The sequence below is a fragment of the Macaca nemestrina genome, chromosome 19, assembly GCF_043159975.1.
Source record: "Macaca nemestrina isolate mMacNem1 chromosome 19, mMacNem.hap1, whole genome shotgun sequence".
Taxonomy (NCBI): Eukaryota; Metazoa; Chordata; class Mammalia; order Primates; family Cercopithecidae; genus Macaca; species Macaca nemestrina.
The window spans coordinates 11208297-11229898 of record NC_092143.1 but is presented as its reverse complement, the minus strand read 5'-3'; the positions used below and the strand labels follow the sequence as shown (position 1 = coordinate 11229898).

At 33.8% G+C, this 21602-nt stretch overlaps 1 protein-coding gene across 7 annotated transcripts in view; it reads left to right on the top strand.

Annotated features, from left to right (window-relative positions):
* The window catches only part of LOC105476956 (coiled-coil domain containing 102B), a 300439-nt gene that overhangs the window by 221208 nt on the left and 57629 nt on the right, over nt 1-21602 (top strand). The window contains exon 8 of one of the 7 annotated variants that reach the window (XM_071085207.1): nt 2201-2327. The exons of the other annotated variants lie outside the window; for them this stretch is intronic. Coding sequence (XP_070941308.1) covers nt 2201-2299 — 99 coding nt within the window. The 3' untranslated portion in view covers nt 2300-2327. The remainder of the gene's footprint in view (nt 1-2200; nt 2328-21602) is intronic. 7 annotated transcript variants of the gene reach the window in all.

Below are 21602 nucleotides of genomic sequence, written 5' to 3'. Positions count from 1 at the left end.
GAACACAGGACTCTGGCGTGTTTCTTTTTTTAAAAAAAATACGTATTTTCTGTCATGTCGCACGTCCTGAGGCCACCACGTCGTGGCATGATTCTCTCAGCGATTCTGAAATTAAGAGAGCATAAAGCTAAGCCTTTGCTGACCCAAAATGGAATCTATACGAGTAGAAAGTCATGTTTATTGTCAGAAGCCACTGAGATTTGGAGTTGTTTGTTGCTACAAACAAAACAAAACAAAGCAAAAACTTAGTTGATGCTGACTGGTATGGTCATTACAATAATTAAAAAAAATATATTAAAATAGATGACATTGCTCCAATACAAGAACAACCTCTAATGAAAACAATATGCAGATTTTTCAAAGAACTGAGAATAGAACTACTATTTTAACCGGAAATCCTACTCCTGGATATTTACCTAAAGGAAAAAAAAATCATTATATCAAAAAAGATACCTGCACCTGTATGTTTATTATAGCACTATTCCCAATAGCAGCCATAGAGAATCAACCTCAATGGATTGTGCCCATCAATGGAGGAGTGGATTAAAAATGTGATCTATTTACACAATGGAGTACTATTCACCTACAAACACGAATGAAACCATGTCTTTTGCAACAACATAGATGAAGCTGGAGTTCTTTTTTTTTTTTTTTTTTAACAGAAAGCGCTCAGACACAGAAAGACAAACACCACATATTCTGACTTACCAGATGGAGATAAATAATGTGTACACATCGAGATAGAGAGCAGAATGACAGACAGTGGCGACTCGGAAAGGTGGGGAGGAAAGAGAGTAAATGATAAGAAATTACTTGAAGGGTAAAATGTCCATTATTCCGGTGATGGATACACTGAAAGTCCTGACTTCACCACTGTGCAATACACCCATGTAACAACATTACACTTGCACCCCGTATATTTATACAGATAAAAAAAAGAAATACCTTTGTAAAATAAAAAGTAGGTGGTGAGAAAATTAAGTCTGGAATGATGGAATCTAACATTCGATACATTAGTTTCCTGTAATACACTGGAAAGCCAGTAATTTGCAGAATGACCTTGTGATTTTTAGGTGAAAAGATATGAACTAATATTCCTTTTTTGATATTGGTGCATTTGGCAAATGCTTAAAAAAAGGTGAACTCAGAAAAGAATTATCAAGTTTTCAAAGAGGTATATAAGGTAATATAGAAATTTAAGTAGTTCTGTGACTTCCTAATTGTAAGAGTTGTAAGACCACCTGATTTCCATCCAAAAGGTAAAATATATAAATTAGGATGGTTTTGAACAATAAATGTCTACTAAAATTGAACTTTGTGGCAAGGACCAAATCATCAAACCTAATGCTAAAGCTCTGAATCTATTTGTTTCCTGTAAATTATTTATGCTGAACAAAAATAGTGTAGGGAGAAGAGAATAAGACTGTGACTCTACCAGAACATTTTATAATTCAAGGTAACTGTAACTACCTGAAAGATAGAGAAATGTTCCTAAATTACTGATGTGAATATTGACCTATGAAATTTATTGGAATCAAGTAGGGGAAAAAAAAAGATTACTAAGTCATTAATGAATATACTGGTGAGTGAGCTTCTAGTCTGAGCTAAAATAGACTCATTTCTCAAGATTAACATAATCCTTTGTTCCTCCAAACTTCCATGAGAATGAAGCCAGCTGAGCATGCTCTCAACTCCCTGGGAGAGAATATTCTCCAATGGCAAGTTCAGATATGGCCACAGTATCTAATAACACTAGCAGGACCTTCTAGAGAGTAGAGCTAAGGAACATAGAAACTATAGACCTGGCAGTTATTTTCAGGGAGAAGAACCCAGGCCAAATACGGGAATATGTTCCATGGTCAGTATAGGTGCCCTTGCAACATCTACCAAGTAGATTCCATGAATGTTTTCTATTTCCACTTTTTATATGGAACCTTTTCTAGAAATTTTTCTGTCCTAGTTTCACAATAGTATATTGGGCAAGCATGTGTGTGTGTTGTGGGAGTGGTGCGGGGCAGTACTTGCTTTATTTAGTACATAGATCTCTAGAGCACGAACAGGCATATATACTGAGATTCGATGTGGAGATAATCATGAGGGTTTTTTTTTTTTTTTTTTGGTGTATTCTACATTTATTTGAAGGAAAAAAATAGCCTGCTGAATCTTCCTATAAGTAATTACATTTTTAAAATATTTGTAGGCATTCCGGAGAACTATAGTGTCATTGAACTTTGAGGCTAATGCCGTGTTTGGAACCTTGCTTGCGTACCTTGATGAGGGGGTAAAAAATTTCAAGTGAAGAAGGGAGAAACACAGTTTGTGACCAAGTGAGTGGCCTACATTATACTGTATGTGAATGAGAGTGTGTGTATGTGTGTGTGTGAGAGAGAGAGAGAGAGAGAGAAAATATTTGCTGTTCTTTGCTGCGGGAGGAATATATTTCCCGAGCATGAATGGAGGCATGGTCCAATAACTTGTTTGGCAAATGGAATGCATGCTGCTTTCCAACAGAATCTTTAGGAATCATAGTATCGTAGGGAAAAGTAATTGGGTATATTTCACATTTGAAGTCTAGAAATAGGTGTATTGAAATATATATTTAACACACAACACCTTATAATTTTCTGTACCTCTAATCGAATCAATTGATTACCATAGAAGACTCAAAGCACCATTAACTCACATGCATATTATAATGTATATTATTTGATTGCAGTTGTAATTTAACCAGTTTTTCTCTGATTAAAGGTCATCATTGTTTTGGTGAGTTAGGAAAAAATCAATCATGAAACTAAAATTTTACTTTAAATAACTATCAGCATCTCCTCAATTTGATTTCTCATTGAAAAGAAAATTATGTCAGTTTTATTGCTGAACTTTTCAATTTAATAGTAGCAAATTCTTCAACTTGCAATTAGTGTTTAACTGGAACTGTCAAATAGGAAGTTTTCAACTTCCACAGGTCAATATAGTTTAAGTAAATGAAAGTAAGTTAGTTGTCCTCTGTACTGTAGAGAGAAGAGAATAGTATGTACTTTGGCCCATAGGAGAAAATCTGGGGTCTAATTAAATAAATGAACAAAGAATGTCCTCTGGGTTCTTCCATGTTGTCACAAATGGCAGAATTTCCTTCTTTTTAAAGCTAAATAATATTTCTCTGTGTGTATGTGTGTGTGTATCTCCTAACTTATCCATTTCTATGTGTGTATGTGTATCTCACAACATATCCATTTCTGTGTGTGAGTGAATCTCACAATTTATCCATTTATCCAACTGTGGACACTTAGCTTGTTTTCACATCTTAGCCATTGTGAACATGTTGCAATGAACATGGAGTACAGGTATCTCTTTCAGATATTGATTTCATTTCACATACACATGTATATATACACAATGTGTATACACATATACACATATATACATGCACCTGTATGCATAGTGTGTATGCAGATGTATACATGCTATCTCCAGACAAGAAATTGCAGAATCATATGGTAGATCTATTTTTTAATTTTAATTTTTTTGGGAACCCTCATACTATTCTCCATAACGGATATATCAATTTAGATTCTCACCAATAGTACAAAAGGGTTTTCTTTTCTCTACATCCTCACCAACACTTGTTATTTATTTATTTATTTTGATAATAGCCATCTTGAAAAGTGTGACTTTTTGATAATGGCCATATTGATAAGTATGAGGTCATGTATCATTGTCGTTACAGTTTGAATTTCTCTGATGATTAGTGATGTTGAGCACTTTTTCAAATACCTCTTGACTATTTGTTTATATTAGTTAGATGTCTATTCACATATTCTGCCCATTTTTTAAACAAGTTATTTTTGGGTATTTTTGCTATTGAGTTGTATGAATTTTAAAATAAATTTTAATATGAACCCTTTGTAAGTCATATGGCTTGAAAAAATTTTATTTGTATCTTTAGTTTGCCTTTTCATTTTTTTTTCTGCATAGAAGCTTTTTAGTTTGATGTAGTTCCAATTTGTTTATTTTTTATTTTGATCCTTGTGCCTTGGATATCATGTTCAAAAATGTATTACCAAGAATAATGTCAAGAAGACTTTTCCCTAAGTTTACTTCTAGGAGTTTACAATTTCAGATCTCATTTCTAAGTCTAATCCATTCTGAGGTTAGTTTTGTTATGGTGCAATATGTGGATATCCAGCTTTCTCAATACTACTTATTGAAGGAACTGTCATTTCCTCATTGCGTATTTTTGGTGCTCTTGTCAAAAATTGGATGACCGTATATTAATGGGTTTATTTCTGGGTTCTCTATTCCATTCATACATGTGTTTGTTTTTATGCCAATACCATATTGTTTTGTTTACTATCAATTTTTAATAAGAAATCAGGAAGTTTGATGCCTCTAGATTTGTTCTTTTTAAGACTACTTTGAGATCTTTTATGATTCCAAATATATTTTGAGCATTTTTTTTCTATTTCTGTCAAAAATATCATTGGAATTTTCTTAGGTATTTTGTTGAATCTGCAGATAGCTTTGGGTAGTATGGATATTTAAACAATATTAATTCCTCCATTTCATGAACATGAGCTATCTTTCTATTTATTTGTCTCTTCTTCAATTTCTTTGATCAATGTCATAGTTTTCTAAGTGCAAGTCTTCCATCTTTTTGGTTAAATTTATTCCTAAGTATTTTATTATTTTTTAATATGGGATTATAATTTTCTTATTGTTAGTGGGATTGTTTTTTATTTAATTTCTTTTTCAGATAGTTTGTTTTTGGTGCTAGAAATGCAATTGATTTTTGCAGGTTGATTTTTGTATCCTGCAACTTTACTGAATTTATTTATTAGTTTCAACAAGTTTTTGGTGGAGTCTGTAGAGATTTTTACATATTGGATCATGTCATCTAAAAATAGAGATACACTTACTCCTTTTCCAATTTAGACAGCTTTCGTTTCTTTCTCTTGCCTCAGTTGCTTTTGCTAAAACTTCTAGTGCTATGTTGAATAGAAATGACAAGAGTGAGAATCCTTGCATTGTAACAGATCTTGGAATAAATTTTTTGAGTTTTCACTATTTATCATGAGGTTTTTCATAAATGGTCCTTATTGTGCTTGGGCAAGTTTCTTCTGCACCTATTTTATTTAGACTTATTATCATAAACAGGTGTTGAACTTTGTCAAAGGCATTTTCTGCATCTATTGAAATTATATATTTTTTTGCTTTTCATTCTGTTAATGTGGTATATCACATGGATTAATTCATGTGTTGACATTTTTTCACATGGATTAATTCATGTGTTGAATTTTTTTCCCCTGGTGCAAAATTTGTACTTGCCCTTGACTTGTTCTTTCTGTGTAGTTTTTAGTAAAAAATATATGCTTCTATAAATAAGAGGCTGTTCAAAATATCTAGTGAATTATTTTGTGTTAAAAGATACATCAATCGGGTTAACTAACTCCTAGCTGCTAGATGCTTATAATTCACAAACAAAACTGCATAGGATGAGATTTAGCATCTTTTATAATAATTAAAACAAAAGTTCTATTTTGAGTAAGAGGAAGAAGAATCACCTAACTTTAAGATGGCATTCATGCTTTAAGTAATCCATTGTCATTTTCATTGAACTAAGATTGATTGAGCTAGGTGCACTGTACTGTTCTAGTGGAAGAATATGGAGATAAATATTCTTGATGTAAGAGTTAAAGTCGAATACAATGATATCAAAATCTGGCTGAACTATGGTATCATTTTGGAAGATTAAAAAAAATAATAATACTCAAGTGCCACCTCCAGAAAATTTGATGCAGTTGTTATGGGTGGGGCTTGTGCATGGGTGCTTTTAAATAGTGCCAGGAATGATTCTATTAGGTTGGTGTGAAAGTAATTGTGGTTTCTGCTATTACTTTCAATGGCAAAAACCACAATTACTTTCGCACCAACCTGATAATATCTAGCCAAATGTCAGAACCGAGAGTTGAATGAAAGAGGTTGCCGCAGTCAAAAGGCAAGTTAATAACTGTGGCATCCTTTGAATGCACATATTTGTGGCAAGAGATTGTACCAGTAAAATGTAAATAAAATGACTTGCTACCAAAAAGAGGTTCTTATCATAGTTTATATCTGTTAACATTGTTCTATGCAAAATTAATTAGTGTAATACATCTTCTAGATTTGAGATTAAATTCAAACAATGAAAAATGAACATGGGAAACATAAGATACAAGATAGAATTGAGGCTCTTCAGTTCACACTCAAAATGTTAGTGTTTTGCTAAACGCATTATTGGTATGGCTTCACACTTAGCAATTATCACTTTACTGTTACAGCTTAGCTAATTCTGGCTTCACATTTTAATGTCTTTTGGGGTCACGAAGGTGAAATTTTTCAAAACTCTGATATCATCGGCAATGATGAATGTGAGAGACATTTTGTTTAAACTGACAGAACATTAATTATCTAAGTTAATATCGGGTTTTTAAACAGTTCTTTATTTGGAAGGACAAAGCATCCTTTTCTAGCACTGTATCTATTTCTGTTAAATCTCATTAATTTGCACCCTGCTGATTTTAAGATTATGAGAATAGTGATAGACTAAAATTCACTTTTATCTATGAAAAAGATGTAGTAAGTGTTTTAGGTAAGATTAAAAAGAAATCATAGAGAAGCCATCTGCAGGTTCACATGGGGACACAGTGACAGTTTCTAATGAGATCACCACACACCCAGGAACCGAACTGATTTGTAAAAACCAGCCGGTTCATGTAATATTTATTACTTCCTAACCTCTATATTAGATGTTGGAATATAAATGATTTCTTTCAAAGGAGAGCTTTTTAACATTGTAAGAGATATTCAGTCCTAAGTATATACAGTCGAATGTAACAAATGGCAAGATGGCGGTATTCACAGGATGCAGCAGAAACAATTTGTTATGTTTCTTTTCCTTTAAATACTCGAGGGCTATTTGGGATTATTCCTTTTAATTATTTATTGTCTGACACCCCAACTGGAGTAAATGGGCAAGGACAGTAGCAGCCTGTGCCTGTAGCACTGCCAGCTTTCAGTTGTGCTGCCCAAAATGAAGACATCATAGACAAAAGTGAACACATGTCCAGCAACCCAGTTGCCATTTATTTTTAATCTAGTAATTCCAATAATTTTATTCCCCCTTGTGTGGATGATTTACACATTATTTCTTCCTGCCATTCTTTCTCTTGCTCTTGTTCTTTACTTTACCAACCACCTCCATGGTCTAGCCGTTCTGCTCCTCTTCATAACGTGACTGGAAAACCCAAACTCATCAAGCAAGGTTTATTCTCAGCTAAAACTTTTCTGAGTTGTATGTGAGTAGAAAGTGTCCTGAGTAAAATAAAGATGTTTTACGGTCAGGTTATATGGAAAGACTTAGACCATGGTCTTTTGTTAGCTTTGCCTCCCCTGGAACTCTAGGCGGCATTTATTAGACCCCTTATCTATATATATATACACATACACACATGTGTGTGTATTAGTTATATATTGTATATAAAAATATATATACACAATATACATTTTTTTCTTTTGAATAATGTCAGATAATTTGTTACTTCTCATTCAGTTATTTTATTGTTCATTAACTTACAAATAGGTATAAAATTATGGAAGTTACATAGGCCTCATTATATTAGAAAAAAATTGCAACTACTCAGCTAAGAGCAATATATTTTTTTCCTTCTTTTTTTCCCCCTTTTTAGTGCTGTTGGTGACCAGGGTTGAATTAATCTTGGCACACTATCAAGTTATTTCTTGGCACATTCATTGTTCCATGCAAATACATTCTCTTCATTTATTTATGTATTCCCTTATCCTCATGCCCCACTCCCATTACCTTCTGTCTATGTGCAGCCATTGAAAGGCGGTTTTTGTGTATCTATTTGTACAGACGTGTTTTTGCACAATATGTCCTTTGTTTTGTGCGTATTTTAATTTATGTTTACCCTGTTGCTGGTCCCATATTGCAGGGAAATTTTCACCCAGATTTATAAGGGTGAAAGGTACAGCGTCTTTGTTTCAATGTTGTCTTTGAGGGTGAGAGATGGCAGGCTCCCCTGTATAGCAGATTACATCGACAGTCACAATGCCAAGGATCCTAAAATCTGTGCTTAGTTAAAAAAAAATAATAATAAATAAATAAATAGAAAAGCAGGAGATATTTTTAAAACAATGTCTTTCTGATCCATGACTGCAATGGAATAATGCTAGATAAGGCAAATGAAAAATATAAACTCAATCTAGCTTTTGAAATCGTGCACAATATATCATATACTGGGCAAGATACAGAAATGGAATCAGATCTGGAGGTCAGTTCTGACAAATGCATTTCCCAGTTATGTGATCTTGGGCTCATCATTTAGCCTCAGTGGACTACACGTTTCTCATCTGTAAAGTGAATAATGATCTGTAAGATTACATAATATCAACTATTGAAATGTGTGCAGTTGAGGTAATGAAACTGTTTAATAAGGTAACTAAAAAACCAGTATCTCTTAAAATATAAAAAATTACACATAATTGATCTAACTAGGATTTGGGTGGCATGTTCAGCATTTTTATTAATATACAGTGTTTAATGTAACCTTATGTAGCAGTATTTAATATTTCAGAATTTAACAAGTAATAATGTAATAATGTATTATATTTAATCTAATTTTTATTATAATCATAATGCTGAGTGCTACTAGTATAATTTATTAGTATAAATAATAATATAATTATGTTCTTATCACAGTTAAGCCTTACCACAATCTTTAAATTAGGTACTGTAATTACAGGAATTTGAGGCATAAGTAAGTAAATGACATGACCATAGTTACAGCTGGGAGAGAAAGAACTCTACCATACCAATGCCAGTGTGGCAATATATATTGAAAACACAGCCCCTATTTTTATATATTATCATATTATTTACACCATGATAATAAAACTGATGATAAGTTACTCTTATTTGGAAATTAACATTTAAGGATAAAGCATTTTATTTCAAATATCTTCTTCCTATTTGGATTACCAGGCATAATTGGTAAAACAGTGGTGTTACAAATTCCCGATGAACCTTTTTAACATTCAGTGATTATTTTTTCTGCTTTAATCAATTATCTTTATGCCAAAATCATAATGGGTTTCAACAGCAACTATTTGAAATAATGTTCCACTTAGAAAAAATAGAGGACATTTTATTGTGTTTAGAGAGGTAAATATAATTGTTTCTCTAAATTTTCCTGTACAAAAAAAAATAATAATGGGAAATACTCTTTGGAAGTATTAAAATTATGTTCAAGGATAGACTTATATCTTTAGATTTAAATGTATTCTAACTTTCAAAAATGAATTTACATTACTAGTTACACCAGTGATATTTGAAGTCCATCCTTCTTGAAGATTTGTCAGGCAAGTCATTTTGTTACAAGACATTTTGGTTACCTAAAGTAGAAAGTAAAATCACTTTTGGAGGCTGCTCAATCTAGTACTACCAGAAAAAACAAAAGTAATGATTACTTATATTTCAATACTCAGAGTTCAAAGGGTATGAATTCTTAGATGAGCTATTTTCTCTTATATTACAATAAAATGGAGAATTTTTGAAATTTAAAAAGATACATATGCTAGAGCTATAAGTATTTGTACAGCTCTCCTGTAGTTGAAATAGCATACAACAAAACATAAACCAAACATAATTAGACATATTTAAAACTTTATAATTTGATGCATTTCACACGTAATGACTCTAAAGGTAAGACTATAATTTATGTTAGCACAAATTATCAAGAAATATTCAAAAAGCAGTTCTGTTTTTCTTTCATGTGGGATAAAAAATGAGTAAATAGCTTTCTTGATTGAAGATGAATAAATATACCTGATTTTGTTCTCTAAAAATATATACAAATTGGGCTAATTATGTTTGAATAAAGATAACAGAATAATGATTACAAGAATGTAATGCATGTTCTCTACAGTAGAAATGTCTAAGTATTTGTTTTTTCTCACCATCACTAATTGATAATTTTAAGAAAAGTTCAATTAATACTTTTGAAATATTGTGTAAACATTATATAGTTCTTATTTAGGTTTATGTCAATATTTTAAAATAAAATATATTAGTAAGGTTGATATTCTTTTAAACCACTTGCATAAGCAGATCAAATAGTCATGGAAAAGGTGATTTTGTGGTGTTAATATAATTTCTCAAGGGAATAAAATAAATATAATCATGCTTTAATTTTAAAATGCTATTTCTTTTTTTATTCTACCAATGAAGCAAATAGGTAATCTGGCTGATATAGAAAAGACGTCATGACATATAAAAACATTCTAATCATGTAAACAGAGAAAAAGACACAGTAACTTAGAGGAGATTAATATAGTTATCAAAATAATATATGTACACTAATTTATTTTCTTTAATAAACAGAATATAATGAGACAAGATCGTTGGCAGAAATCTTAAAACTAGAACAAAAGACGACTTTAAAAAGCAAAAATACAATGTTGTTCAGTAGGAAGTAGAATTGAGGTGACTCAATATAGAGCTCAGAGACAAGTTTCAATGAGAGACTCTGGCACCTATATTCAGGCCAAGAGAGAAAATAGCTTTGGATATTAAGTGTTCAGTGCTGCTAAGCGTGATAGTGTTGAGAAGAGGTACACTACTGCATGTGCGTGTAAGCTATTTGCTTGTATAGTCATCTGCTAGAGATATAAAGTTATGTTTTTAGTCTACACATTTTATTGCTGTACCAAGCAAATCCTATTTTATTTCTGGTGAAAGTTATAGATCATAAAGCATACCAAAGTTCTATTTTTTTTTTTTCAGGAACCTGAATAGCTCAGGAAAGGGAAAAATATGATTCTGTCATTACTTGGTAATAGCACATTTGATTGGAGGAAACCACTTTTTAAGAGTTGAATTAGTTCATTGAATGACAGACTTATGTTTCAAAGGTGATAATCATATTTTAGAGCACAACTAGAAATAATTTATCAACAGCAGAAGGACAGAGCTGAGTAAGATGGTTGAGATCCGGAACTAGTTGCACATGCTGGGGTGGAGGTAAATCAGAGACAGTATGCCAAACCTAGGTTAAAACCATTTTGGCAAGCAGTCTACAAGGGGTGCCTATGTGGGTGTGCTGAGCGTGATTCCACCGACTCCAGGAGTAGGTAGTTCTTGAAGTCGGAGCACAGTCCTTGTCAAGCATCATAAAAGCCTCCATCAGTCATTTAAATGACGTTCTAAAGCAGAATTCATTCTGCGGGGGAGAACGTGTGATTAAGCCAGGGTCTCAGGTGAAAAGGTGCTGGACAATACTCCGCAGTGTATCAAGAAGGGAATTCAGTCTCGCCGGGCGCGGTGGCTCAGGCCTGTAATCCCAGCACTTTGAGAGGCCTTGGCGGGCGGATCACCTGAGGTCAGGAGTTCAAGACCAGCCTGACCAATACAGTGAAACCCTGTCTCTACTAAAAATACAAAAATTAGCCGGCCTGTGGTGGTGCGGGCCTGTAATCTCAGTTACTCAGGAGGCTGAGGCAGGAGAATCTCTTGAAGCCTGGAAGTGGAGGTTGCCATGAGCCAGGATGGCACCACTGCACACCAGCCTGAACCCTGTCTCAAAAAAAAAAAAAAAAAAAACCAAAAAACAGAGAAATCCAGTGTCAAAGCTGGGCAACATCTGGTTACTAGAATGAGGCAGAATATGGCATTCAGGGGCTCGGCCCACAGAGAGATGATCAACAAAAGCCCAGAGTGCTGAGCTGGGACTCCTTAAAATCATCCTCCCTAAAGTCAGAGAAAAGCCCAAGAGAATAGATACAGATATGTAGTAGTGCTGGGGCAGGAGAAGAAGGAGGCAGAGACTGAGAATCAACAGTTAAGTTCTCCAAGGTCACCCCTGTGGGCCCAAACAATTATGCCACATTAGCTTTCTCTGCTGGGTATTTGTCTGTTATTTTGTCCGCTCTGTGTTTAGCAGAGAAAATACGTCTATAGTCCCAATTTTCCAAAAACCTATGATCCTGGAAAGCAGAATACATTTATAAAAATAATGAACACCCAAGTGTGCAACATGCATGAGCACAGGGAAAGGTCTGGAAAAGTGGCCTGGGAGGATCCCACACAGCCTGCTAGGTAAAGTTGGAAAAATGACTCAGTCTTTCTGTTCCTCAGCTTCGTCCATCATGAATTGAGGGAGTAGGATTGAATGAGGCTTGATTATCACTTCTAGTGCTATTATTTAGTATCATTCGGAGCTAATACAGTTTAAAGCCATTCTGGCTAAGATTTTAAAATACTCAAGTTTTCCACAGATGTCTGTTTTGAGATGTCTCCTCACAGATGTTAACCTGGGCTCACAATGTCTTTGAAAATCATGTACCTTCAGTAGAGGTGAACTATTGAATCCTTTATTGGAGGCAAAGTGATGGGTTAGATGTCCTCAGTGGGTGATTTTCATATTCATGATCTTATGGCAACTCTGCTTCTTGACATTATTAAAATGGTTTTTCTAATATGTCATAAAACTATCTAAAGCACATTTTCCAACTTTCTTGATTAGCATAAGGTAAGCATATATATATGAATAAATATATATATTTTTATACTCAGCCAATTTGTATCATGTCAACATGTGTATTTCAGAAATGAAAATTTCCACATGCAACAGGCAAGATTCATTTTGATGGATTTATATGCTATGTCTAGGTGTAAATCATTTAGTGTTTTAACACTTTTACTTTAAAACTCTGACAGTTTGTTTAAAATCTTGCTTAATGTTGTTTCATGCGTTATGACATCAGTGAAACTTTAGACTATTGATACATTGATGGAGAAGGTAATCTGTTTTTTTTGAATTTCAGGCAAACAAGAATTAATTCATAGGAAAACAATTTCATAGAAATATGTAACTTATTTTTCCTTGAACAGTGCATATGTATGATATAGCTATGGGTGATGTTAAAAACCACTGGTGTTTAAATAGTGACTGTTTTATTTAAAATATGTGAATTGTAGTCATACATCCTCCAGGTGAAATTCTGAATGAAAGAATATGTTACCCTGATCTCCAGAGACAGATCCAATTGGGGAAAACAAGAATATAATGCCCTGCGCCCTTACTGTGTCCCAGGTCCTCAGTGAGGCAACCATGGTATAATAGTAATACAAAAATGCCAAGAATGATGACTGCCACTTAGTAAACATTCAGATATTTGTTGAATGAAAGTATGGTCTCTAGTTACAAAGAACTTACAATCCATTTGACAAAAAGACAATTTAAAACGAAATTATCCTGAAGTGGGTGTAGAAGCATATGGGGCAACTAAGGACAATTAGCTTAGTTTAGGGAGAAAGCTTCTTGGAATAAAATTGAGACACTGAGGAAGAAACTGAGAATCTAAGGATGAATAGGCTTTAGCTTTTAGCCACGGCAAGAGGAAATGAAGGGAGTAGAAGGAAGACCGTCTGTGAAGGCTAAAATATGAATGAAAGTTTGGTAAGTTTCAAGACGGAATGATATTCAGCACAGCTGAAATGTGGCTGAGCGTGGAGATAGTTGGGAGAGAGTGTGAAAAAAGACCTTAGGCTAGAAGCACAAGGCCTTGAAAACCATGTTGGGGAATTTCAACGTTATTTGACAGGAATAGTAAACCACAGAAATATTGTAGGAAGGACAGTGCTATGTCTGGTTACCCTCATTCATGTAATGACCGTCTTCTTCCCAACGGTCCATTTCCCCTGGGTCTGGGGGTGAGGCAGGTATCTTCCTTGCTACTCCTCTGCTCATCGGCAGCTACACACTGCTGTCCTTCTCCCTCGTTCTTCACACATATATACATGCATATAAACACACACATATATACATATGTATACACACAAATAGTTATATCATATACAAATGGCATTCGCGACCGCCTCCTCTTTGCTCTCATTTCCAATCTCCATCACTTCTTGAGATTTTATCATCTAATAATTGCCACTGCCTTCAACCACCCCGAGTACTTGGTGATCTCAATATCCAAAAAGATAACACTTAGTACTCTTGGTTTCTCAAACTGTTGTCTTCCAATTATCCGGTCCTCCATTTCACCATAGCAACCCACTTCCAAGGTCATAGTGTAGGTATTGTCTTTACCAATGACTGTATTTTCTCCAGGGTCTCAAATTACTCATCCCACTCTCCAAACATACTAGCGTATCTTTAGCAAGCTTACTCTCTTTAGTATTCTAAGTACAACACCACTTCTATTCACTGGGGTATATAGTCTATTAATGCTACCATCCTTCACTGTCATTGATCCACTTCCATATCTATATTCTCTCCTTATGCATTGTAAATATTGTAGCTTTAACATTATAATCACTTCATTGCATATTCCTCTATGTCTGGCCCCCATACCCTCTGTAGATACTCACTTGTAAAGCTCCATCTCTGGTTAAGTGCAGTCCTTGGCTCCAGCTACAGCTGCAGGTGGCAATAGGAAAACAAGCACTGTGGTGGTGGCACTTGCTTACATTTCACCACCACTCATGTCAAGTGGCTTCTTGGTGCCCCAGAATTAGCTCTTCTAAATGATTTCACTACTTCTTACCCCAAACCTGTAATCTCTCCTCATCCCTCCACACTCTCAGCTGTTAATATTTCTCTAATTTTACAGAGAAATAAAAATTTTTTTAAAGGCAGAATACAGACTACAGAATATTCATCACACACTCCCATCGTCACAACTACTAAACTACATAGAACAATTTGAACCATTATATTTTGCCTACATTACTGATAAAATACGTGAAATTTCTGATTTTCTCTCTGGGTTTGCCTGTCCACGTGGGCAGAGTCCTATCCACTTTTACTAAAAGATTATATATGTGTGTGTGTGTGTGTGTGTATATATATATAGATTTTTTTTTTTTTTTTAAGAGACAGAGTCTCGCCCTGTCGCCCAGGCTGGAGTGCAGTGGTGCGATCTCGGCTCACTGCAAGCTCCCCCTCCCGGGTTCATGCCATTCTCCTGCTTCAGTCTCCCGAGTAGCTGGGACTACAGGCGCCCGCCACCACGCCCGGCTAATTTTTTGTATTTTTAGTAGAGACAGGGTTTCACTGTGTTAGACAGGATGGTTTGAATCTCGTGATCCTCCTGCCTCAGCCTCCCAAAGTTCTGGGGTTACAGGTGTGAGCCACTGCGCCCGGCCCAGATATATTTATTAAAAGAGCTGTACACATCAAGGAATTCACTTAATTCACACCTGTGAATATATATATTGTATATATAATATATTATGTATATTATGTATAATATATATTATATATTATATTTTATATAATCATATATAATGGATATAATAATCATATATACTACATATGATTAATATAAATATATATTATGTATTACATATTATATATAACTCAATATACATATAATTAAACATCTCCAGTGTTATGGCACTTAACTTCAATATTTATGCTACCAAACTGCATTTCCTTTTAAGTAATAAGTGTATAAATAAATATAGCATATTGTCTGCAGAATATGGGCTTCTTTGACACATACACACACACAAAATTCAAAAGGAGAAGTGCAATTGCATTTCCATATTTAGGTATATAATAGAGAGTGTTGTCTTATACAAAGTAGAATAACTGGTCACCTACAGTGATGACAATTTTTCACCAAGTTTCGTGAGTAGCGGAGAAGAGTGAACAAACAGCTCAGAATATTCTGAATTGTGGTCCTCAGCTAATTCCTTATTGCTCATTTATATCAATTCCTTGATGTGGACAGCTCTTTAAAAAAAAAAAAAACTAGAATTTCCTTTCTATTACATAATTTGTTCATGGTCATGTTAAGGTAAAATAATTTAAGATTTTAATTTATATTAGTTTACTTTTCCTCAAATTTGGGGAAAATTGGAACTCCAAGTTTATGTGTGATGTTTATCTCACTATATAGATGCAAAAAGTTTCATATTCGTCTCTCTACATAGAATGTGTTCACTCGATGGTCTAAGTTTGGAAAACGAAATGAATATGTTGTAAAGAAACAGTAATTGCCCTGTTCAACCCCCAATACCACTCAGTAATTTTTTTCAGTTTATTTACCGTTTTATTAATTTATATATGCATTTACAGACATGTATTATCTCTTTCATTAGTCACTATCCAGTTTTTTTTATCAACAGGTCAAATGCGTCAGAACTTGTCCTCTGTTAGCAGAAGACATCTCCAAAAATATTTACAGGTAGTATTAGATGACTTCGATGGCAGCAATCCATGCTACCATCTTTTAAAGGACACTTTTTTATGTGGCATTCTAAATACACAAAACCTACATTCTGCATCAGGCTGGAGGATGTGTTTCTTCATTGATATGTAAATTATATCCCATCAGGCATGTGTCAGACATGTGAGAATTTTTTTTACACAGCTTCAAGAGACGTATAGCTAAATGACCACTAAACCAACCATGTTATGAGCTCTTCCCAATACTCCAATGGGAAAACATTCTTTAAACAAGCAGTTCTCAACTCTGGAGGTCCCAGAGGATATTTTGGGAGGTTCATAAGGTCAAAACTACTTTAATAACCACTTTAGGATGTTGTTTGCCTTTTCATTCTATTGACTCTGTATTGACAGGTGAAAAAGGGCAGGTAAAATTGTTTAAAGTTGGTTCCAGGAACACAAATCACAGGCAATGATTATGTTCAAAGAAGAAGGAAGCAAAGAAATATGTTGAAATATACACTACTGAAAAACTGCTTACTATTTTCTCTTCAGTTTCCATATATATGGAATTGGGTTCTGTTTTAAGGCATGTGCTTTAAATATCAGTTATCTGTCTTATTTTATCAGCACTGAGTTTCCTTTGACTTTTCAAAATGTCACTGATTCTATAATTAGAACTGATGCCTTGCAATTAAAAGTGTGCCAGCTTCATTCTATTTATTATTTAGAGGGAAAAGTTATTTTTTTCTTTATTTTTCAATACTGCATATTAGGTACCTCACACTTCTTTGCTGTTATTCAAAATAGCCTAACAGTGATGATAACAACAAACCTAAACTGATCGTAAACTTATTTTTTCCTCAAAAATATGTAACACAAAATATTTTTAAAAATTACTATCTATCCTAAATATTTTTAAAAATTACTGTACTATCTACAAACCTATCCTAATGTGCCAGTTCAAATCTTTTTCCTCTGATATTTAGTAGTTCACCTATTGATATAAATCCTGATTATTTCAGATAATGGTCATCAATATTATAAAAGAAATTAATCAAAGTGCCTTGGTGGAGAAATATCTGGAAAAATATGACAATTGGCCCAGTTACAAAATAATGAAAATTATAGTAGACATGTGCAGGAATGTTAGAACTCAGAATCTTAAATATAATTCAACAAATAATAAGTTGTCCATTTTTATTTTAGAAACATTTTTTGAAACCCTGCACTTTGGGAATCTTTTCTTGTTCTTTGAACTTCCACAGGAATATGGTCAATAATTATGTTTATAGGTTACGTATGCAAATGTCAGTATTTATTTTCTCATTCATAAATGAGTATATGTTTTGTTTTTGTTTTTGGAGATGCTCTGTCGCCCAGGCTATAGTGCAGTGGCGAGATCTCGGCTCACTGCAAATTCCACTTCCCGGGTTCAAGTGATTCTTCTGCCTCAGCCTCCTGGGTAGCTGGGACTACAGGCGTACGCCACCACGCCCATCTTATTTTGTATTTTTAGTAGACATGGGGTTTCAACATATTGGCCAGGCTGGTCTCCTGACCTCATGATCCGCCTGCCTCGGCCTCCCAAAGTGCTAGAATTACAAGCATGAGTCACCATGTCCTGAGAAGTATATGTTTTATTGTAAGATTTTCTGTTTGAATTTAATTCCATGAAATAAAAGTTTTGTTTCTTTTATTCTCTGTCCAAACAGAGAAATACATATAAATGCATTTAGGTGCTCATGACCTAAAGGGCTTCATTAACAAAGAAGAGGTTGCATGTAAAATAATTTCCCCTACGTGTGCATTTGTCATTTTAGAAATTGTAATCTGTTGTTTTAGAATTGGAAGGATATTTATATCGTAGAAGAAATCATTTCATCATGTTGTATATTCTTCGTACCATTGTAGTCCTTTTTAGAGACTTAGGGGTTCTCTTCTAAACTTAAAAATAATAATAAAATATAATGTACTCCCTTTCCTTTGTGGGAAATTAAGCATTAGTCATTTGGTTTATAATCCAATCATAAAACTGTTACTTATTTTCTTTTTACATAATTTGTACATCTTTTTATATTACTCCTTGTGGTCTGCTTACTTACAAGGCGCCTTCCCGGAAACCTTTTTTTCCCACCTTTTTCTTTTCATGAATTTATTTTGATATAGCAGCATTTTTCTTTCAAATTTGGGGCATATAATTTTTATCTGAATAATAGCTGGAGCCTTAATTTTAATCAATTAAACGCATTTATTTACTGGTTTTAAATATTACTTTTGTTACTAATTTGTTTTTTTCTTTTTCAAAACTTTTTCGGATGAAGATCTTGTGACTGTTAATAAAATTGCTATTTGTAGTGTTCTACGAAGGTTTCACTCCTCTTTGTGGAAGAAGATTTCTCTAGCTCACTAGTAGATGTCACCTGTGTAGAAAGCCGATGGTGTGGCAGGTGGTGTCTTAATATAATAACTGGGCTGAATTCCCAGAGTACAAAGCCATGCAAAAGAGTTAACAAATCATTTTATGATAAGCAAAATCAAGTAGGTTCATTCTGAATTCTCTTGTTCTTATGTTTAAATTCCTTTAAGAAAGTTGTATAATTTTGGTCACATTTAATCTTTGCATTTCTGTAACTGATATTGTTTACATTTTTTTCTTTTGGTTAAAATGGTAAGAAGGAATAACTGGATTTTTATATCAAGATTCAGTATTATTTGGAGATTAGACCAGGTGGCTCATAATATGTAATATTGAAACTTGGGACAAAAAAATTTCAATTCCATTTCTTTCATTGAGTTTTTTGATGCTGGATTTCATCCCAATGTCCAGACAAAGAGGCACATAGCCCAGTACTCTTAACAAGCTTCCTTCTGAAAGCAGACATCTGTTGTGCATTAATTGTGCAAAGATAAAATAGTGAATGATGGATTACTATTTCCCTAGGAACTTTATTAGTGCTCTCTGCTATTTATATTCCCAAAGAAGAAAGTGGGAAATATGCAGATCATGTGATGATCAGATACAAATGCTATTGTCATGAAAATTAATGTTACTTGACAATATTTTTTCTTCCTTTGGTGTTAGACAATAGTGTTATTCTCTGTACAAATAATTAGCATATTACTCAGGTTCATTCAACCCCAAGTGAGTTTTAATTATGATCCACATCAAAACCTTTGTGAGGTACTGGTTATAAATAGCATGTCCTTAACATTTTATCACAGGTCTTGATGAGACTATTCTACAATTTAGAAAGAGATTCCCTATAGTTGTCTTTAATTTGGATAATATTGGATAAATGTCCCTTATCAAGGTGACACATCATAAACACTTGAAATATTGCTACTGCAAGTGATCTCTGGGATGCTGACGTGTTCTATCAGCTACAAATTTGCCACATAATTTCATAGCTTTGATTCTGCAGTTGCTATAGTACTCTGAAAAGATGCTCAGTGTTAGCCCCTCAAGGCATCAATTAAGAAGCACCAGCTTTGTAGGATGTCAAGTGCTTCACTCTCACTGGTCATGAAGCTGGCTTAATTTATGTAGCAGACAAGAAAAGAAAAAAAATCTCTGAGCTGCAATAAAGTGTTGACTAGAATGTTTTATATATACATATCAATAATCATACAGCATTATCTAGATTAATACATTGTAAAGCAATGTCAATTCTTGTTAGTTTTTTTAAGGCTTCTATGCCCACTTATCAAATCAATTTTTAAAGATTTTAAAAGTTCATCATATAGAGATAAAGCGTTATAATGTTATAAATTCAAGTGACATGATTATTTAAGATGATATTCTTAAGAACCTTGAACTTACTGGATATATTCAATTAGCTTAATTCCTTTGTAGAAAAGCTAGAATTAATTCTTCAGCTTAATATACAAAAATTATGGCAACTGAAAATGTATGTCATGCTTATTTTAAATTATTTTAACAGCTTTATTAAAATATAATTAATACACCATAAATTTTGCCCATTTTAAGAGTTCAGTGCAATTCAATAGTTATTAGTATCAACATCATGTTATGTAACAATCACTATAATCTTATTTTAAAACAGTGTTATCATCTCAAAAACGAAAGCCTCTACACACGAGCAGTCATTCCCATTCTCCTGTTGCCCTAGTTCTTGCCAACTATGAATCTACTTTCCCTCTTTACAGACTTTCTGATTTTGGACACTTCATATAAAAGGATTCATAGAATTTGTGACCTTTCGTGACTGGCTTATTTTATTTAACATAATGTCTTCAAAGTTCATCATCTTGTAGCATGGATCAATGCTTCAGTCTTTGTATAGTTCATTCTTCAGTTGATGGATATTTGGGTTGTTTACATTTTTGGCATTATTTTTGTGTAGATGTATTTTTTTCTTTACCTTGGGATTGTGAAATCGTATGGTAACTCTATGTTTAACTTTTAAGGAACTGTCCAATTATTTTTCAAAATGGTTCCATCATTTTACATTTTCACATGCAATGTTAGAGGGTTTCAATTTCTCCACATTCTTAACAAAATTTATTAGTATCCATATTTTCTACTCTGGCCATCCTCCTTTGGTGTGAAGTGGTATCTTATTACGATTTTTATTTGAAATTTCCAAATGCTTAATGATGCTGAGCACATTTATATTTGCTAACTGGCCATTTGAATATTTTCTTTGAAAAAAATCTATTCACATCTTTTGCTCATTTCTAAATTGGTTTGTCTTTTTATAATTGAGTTGCAGTTTATTTATTTATTTATTCTGGATACAAGTCCCTTCTCAGATATATAATTTGCAAATATTTACTCTTATTTCTTTCATTCTGTGGATTGGATTGTCTTTCCACTTTCTTGATAGAGTTATTCGAAGCTTACAACTTTTAAATAGTTTCTGATTAAGTCCCCAGTTTGTTTATTTTTCTCTGTTGTTGCTTGTGCTTTTGATGCTGTGTATGTTCCTCAAATCCAATGTCATAAAGGAAACCATCGTTCTCAGCAAACTATCGCAAGGACAAAAAACCAAACACCACATGTTCTCACTCATAGGTGGGAATTGAACAATGAGAACATTTGGACATAGGAAGGGAAACATCACACACCGGGGCCTGTTGTGGGGTGGGGGGAAGGGGGAGGGATAGCATTAGGAGATATACCTAATGTAATGACGAGTTAACGGGTGCAGCACACAAACGTAGCACATGCATACATATGTAACAAACCTGCATGTTGTGCACATGTACCCTAGAACTTAAATTAAAAAAAAAAAAAAAAAGATTTACTCTCATGTTTCCTTCTAAGGGTTTTATAGTTTTAGCTTGCACATTTGTGTCTGTGATCTCTGTTGAGTTATCTTTGGGGAATGGTATAAAGGGTAG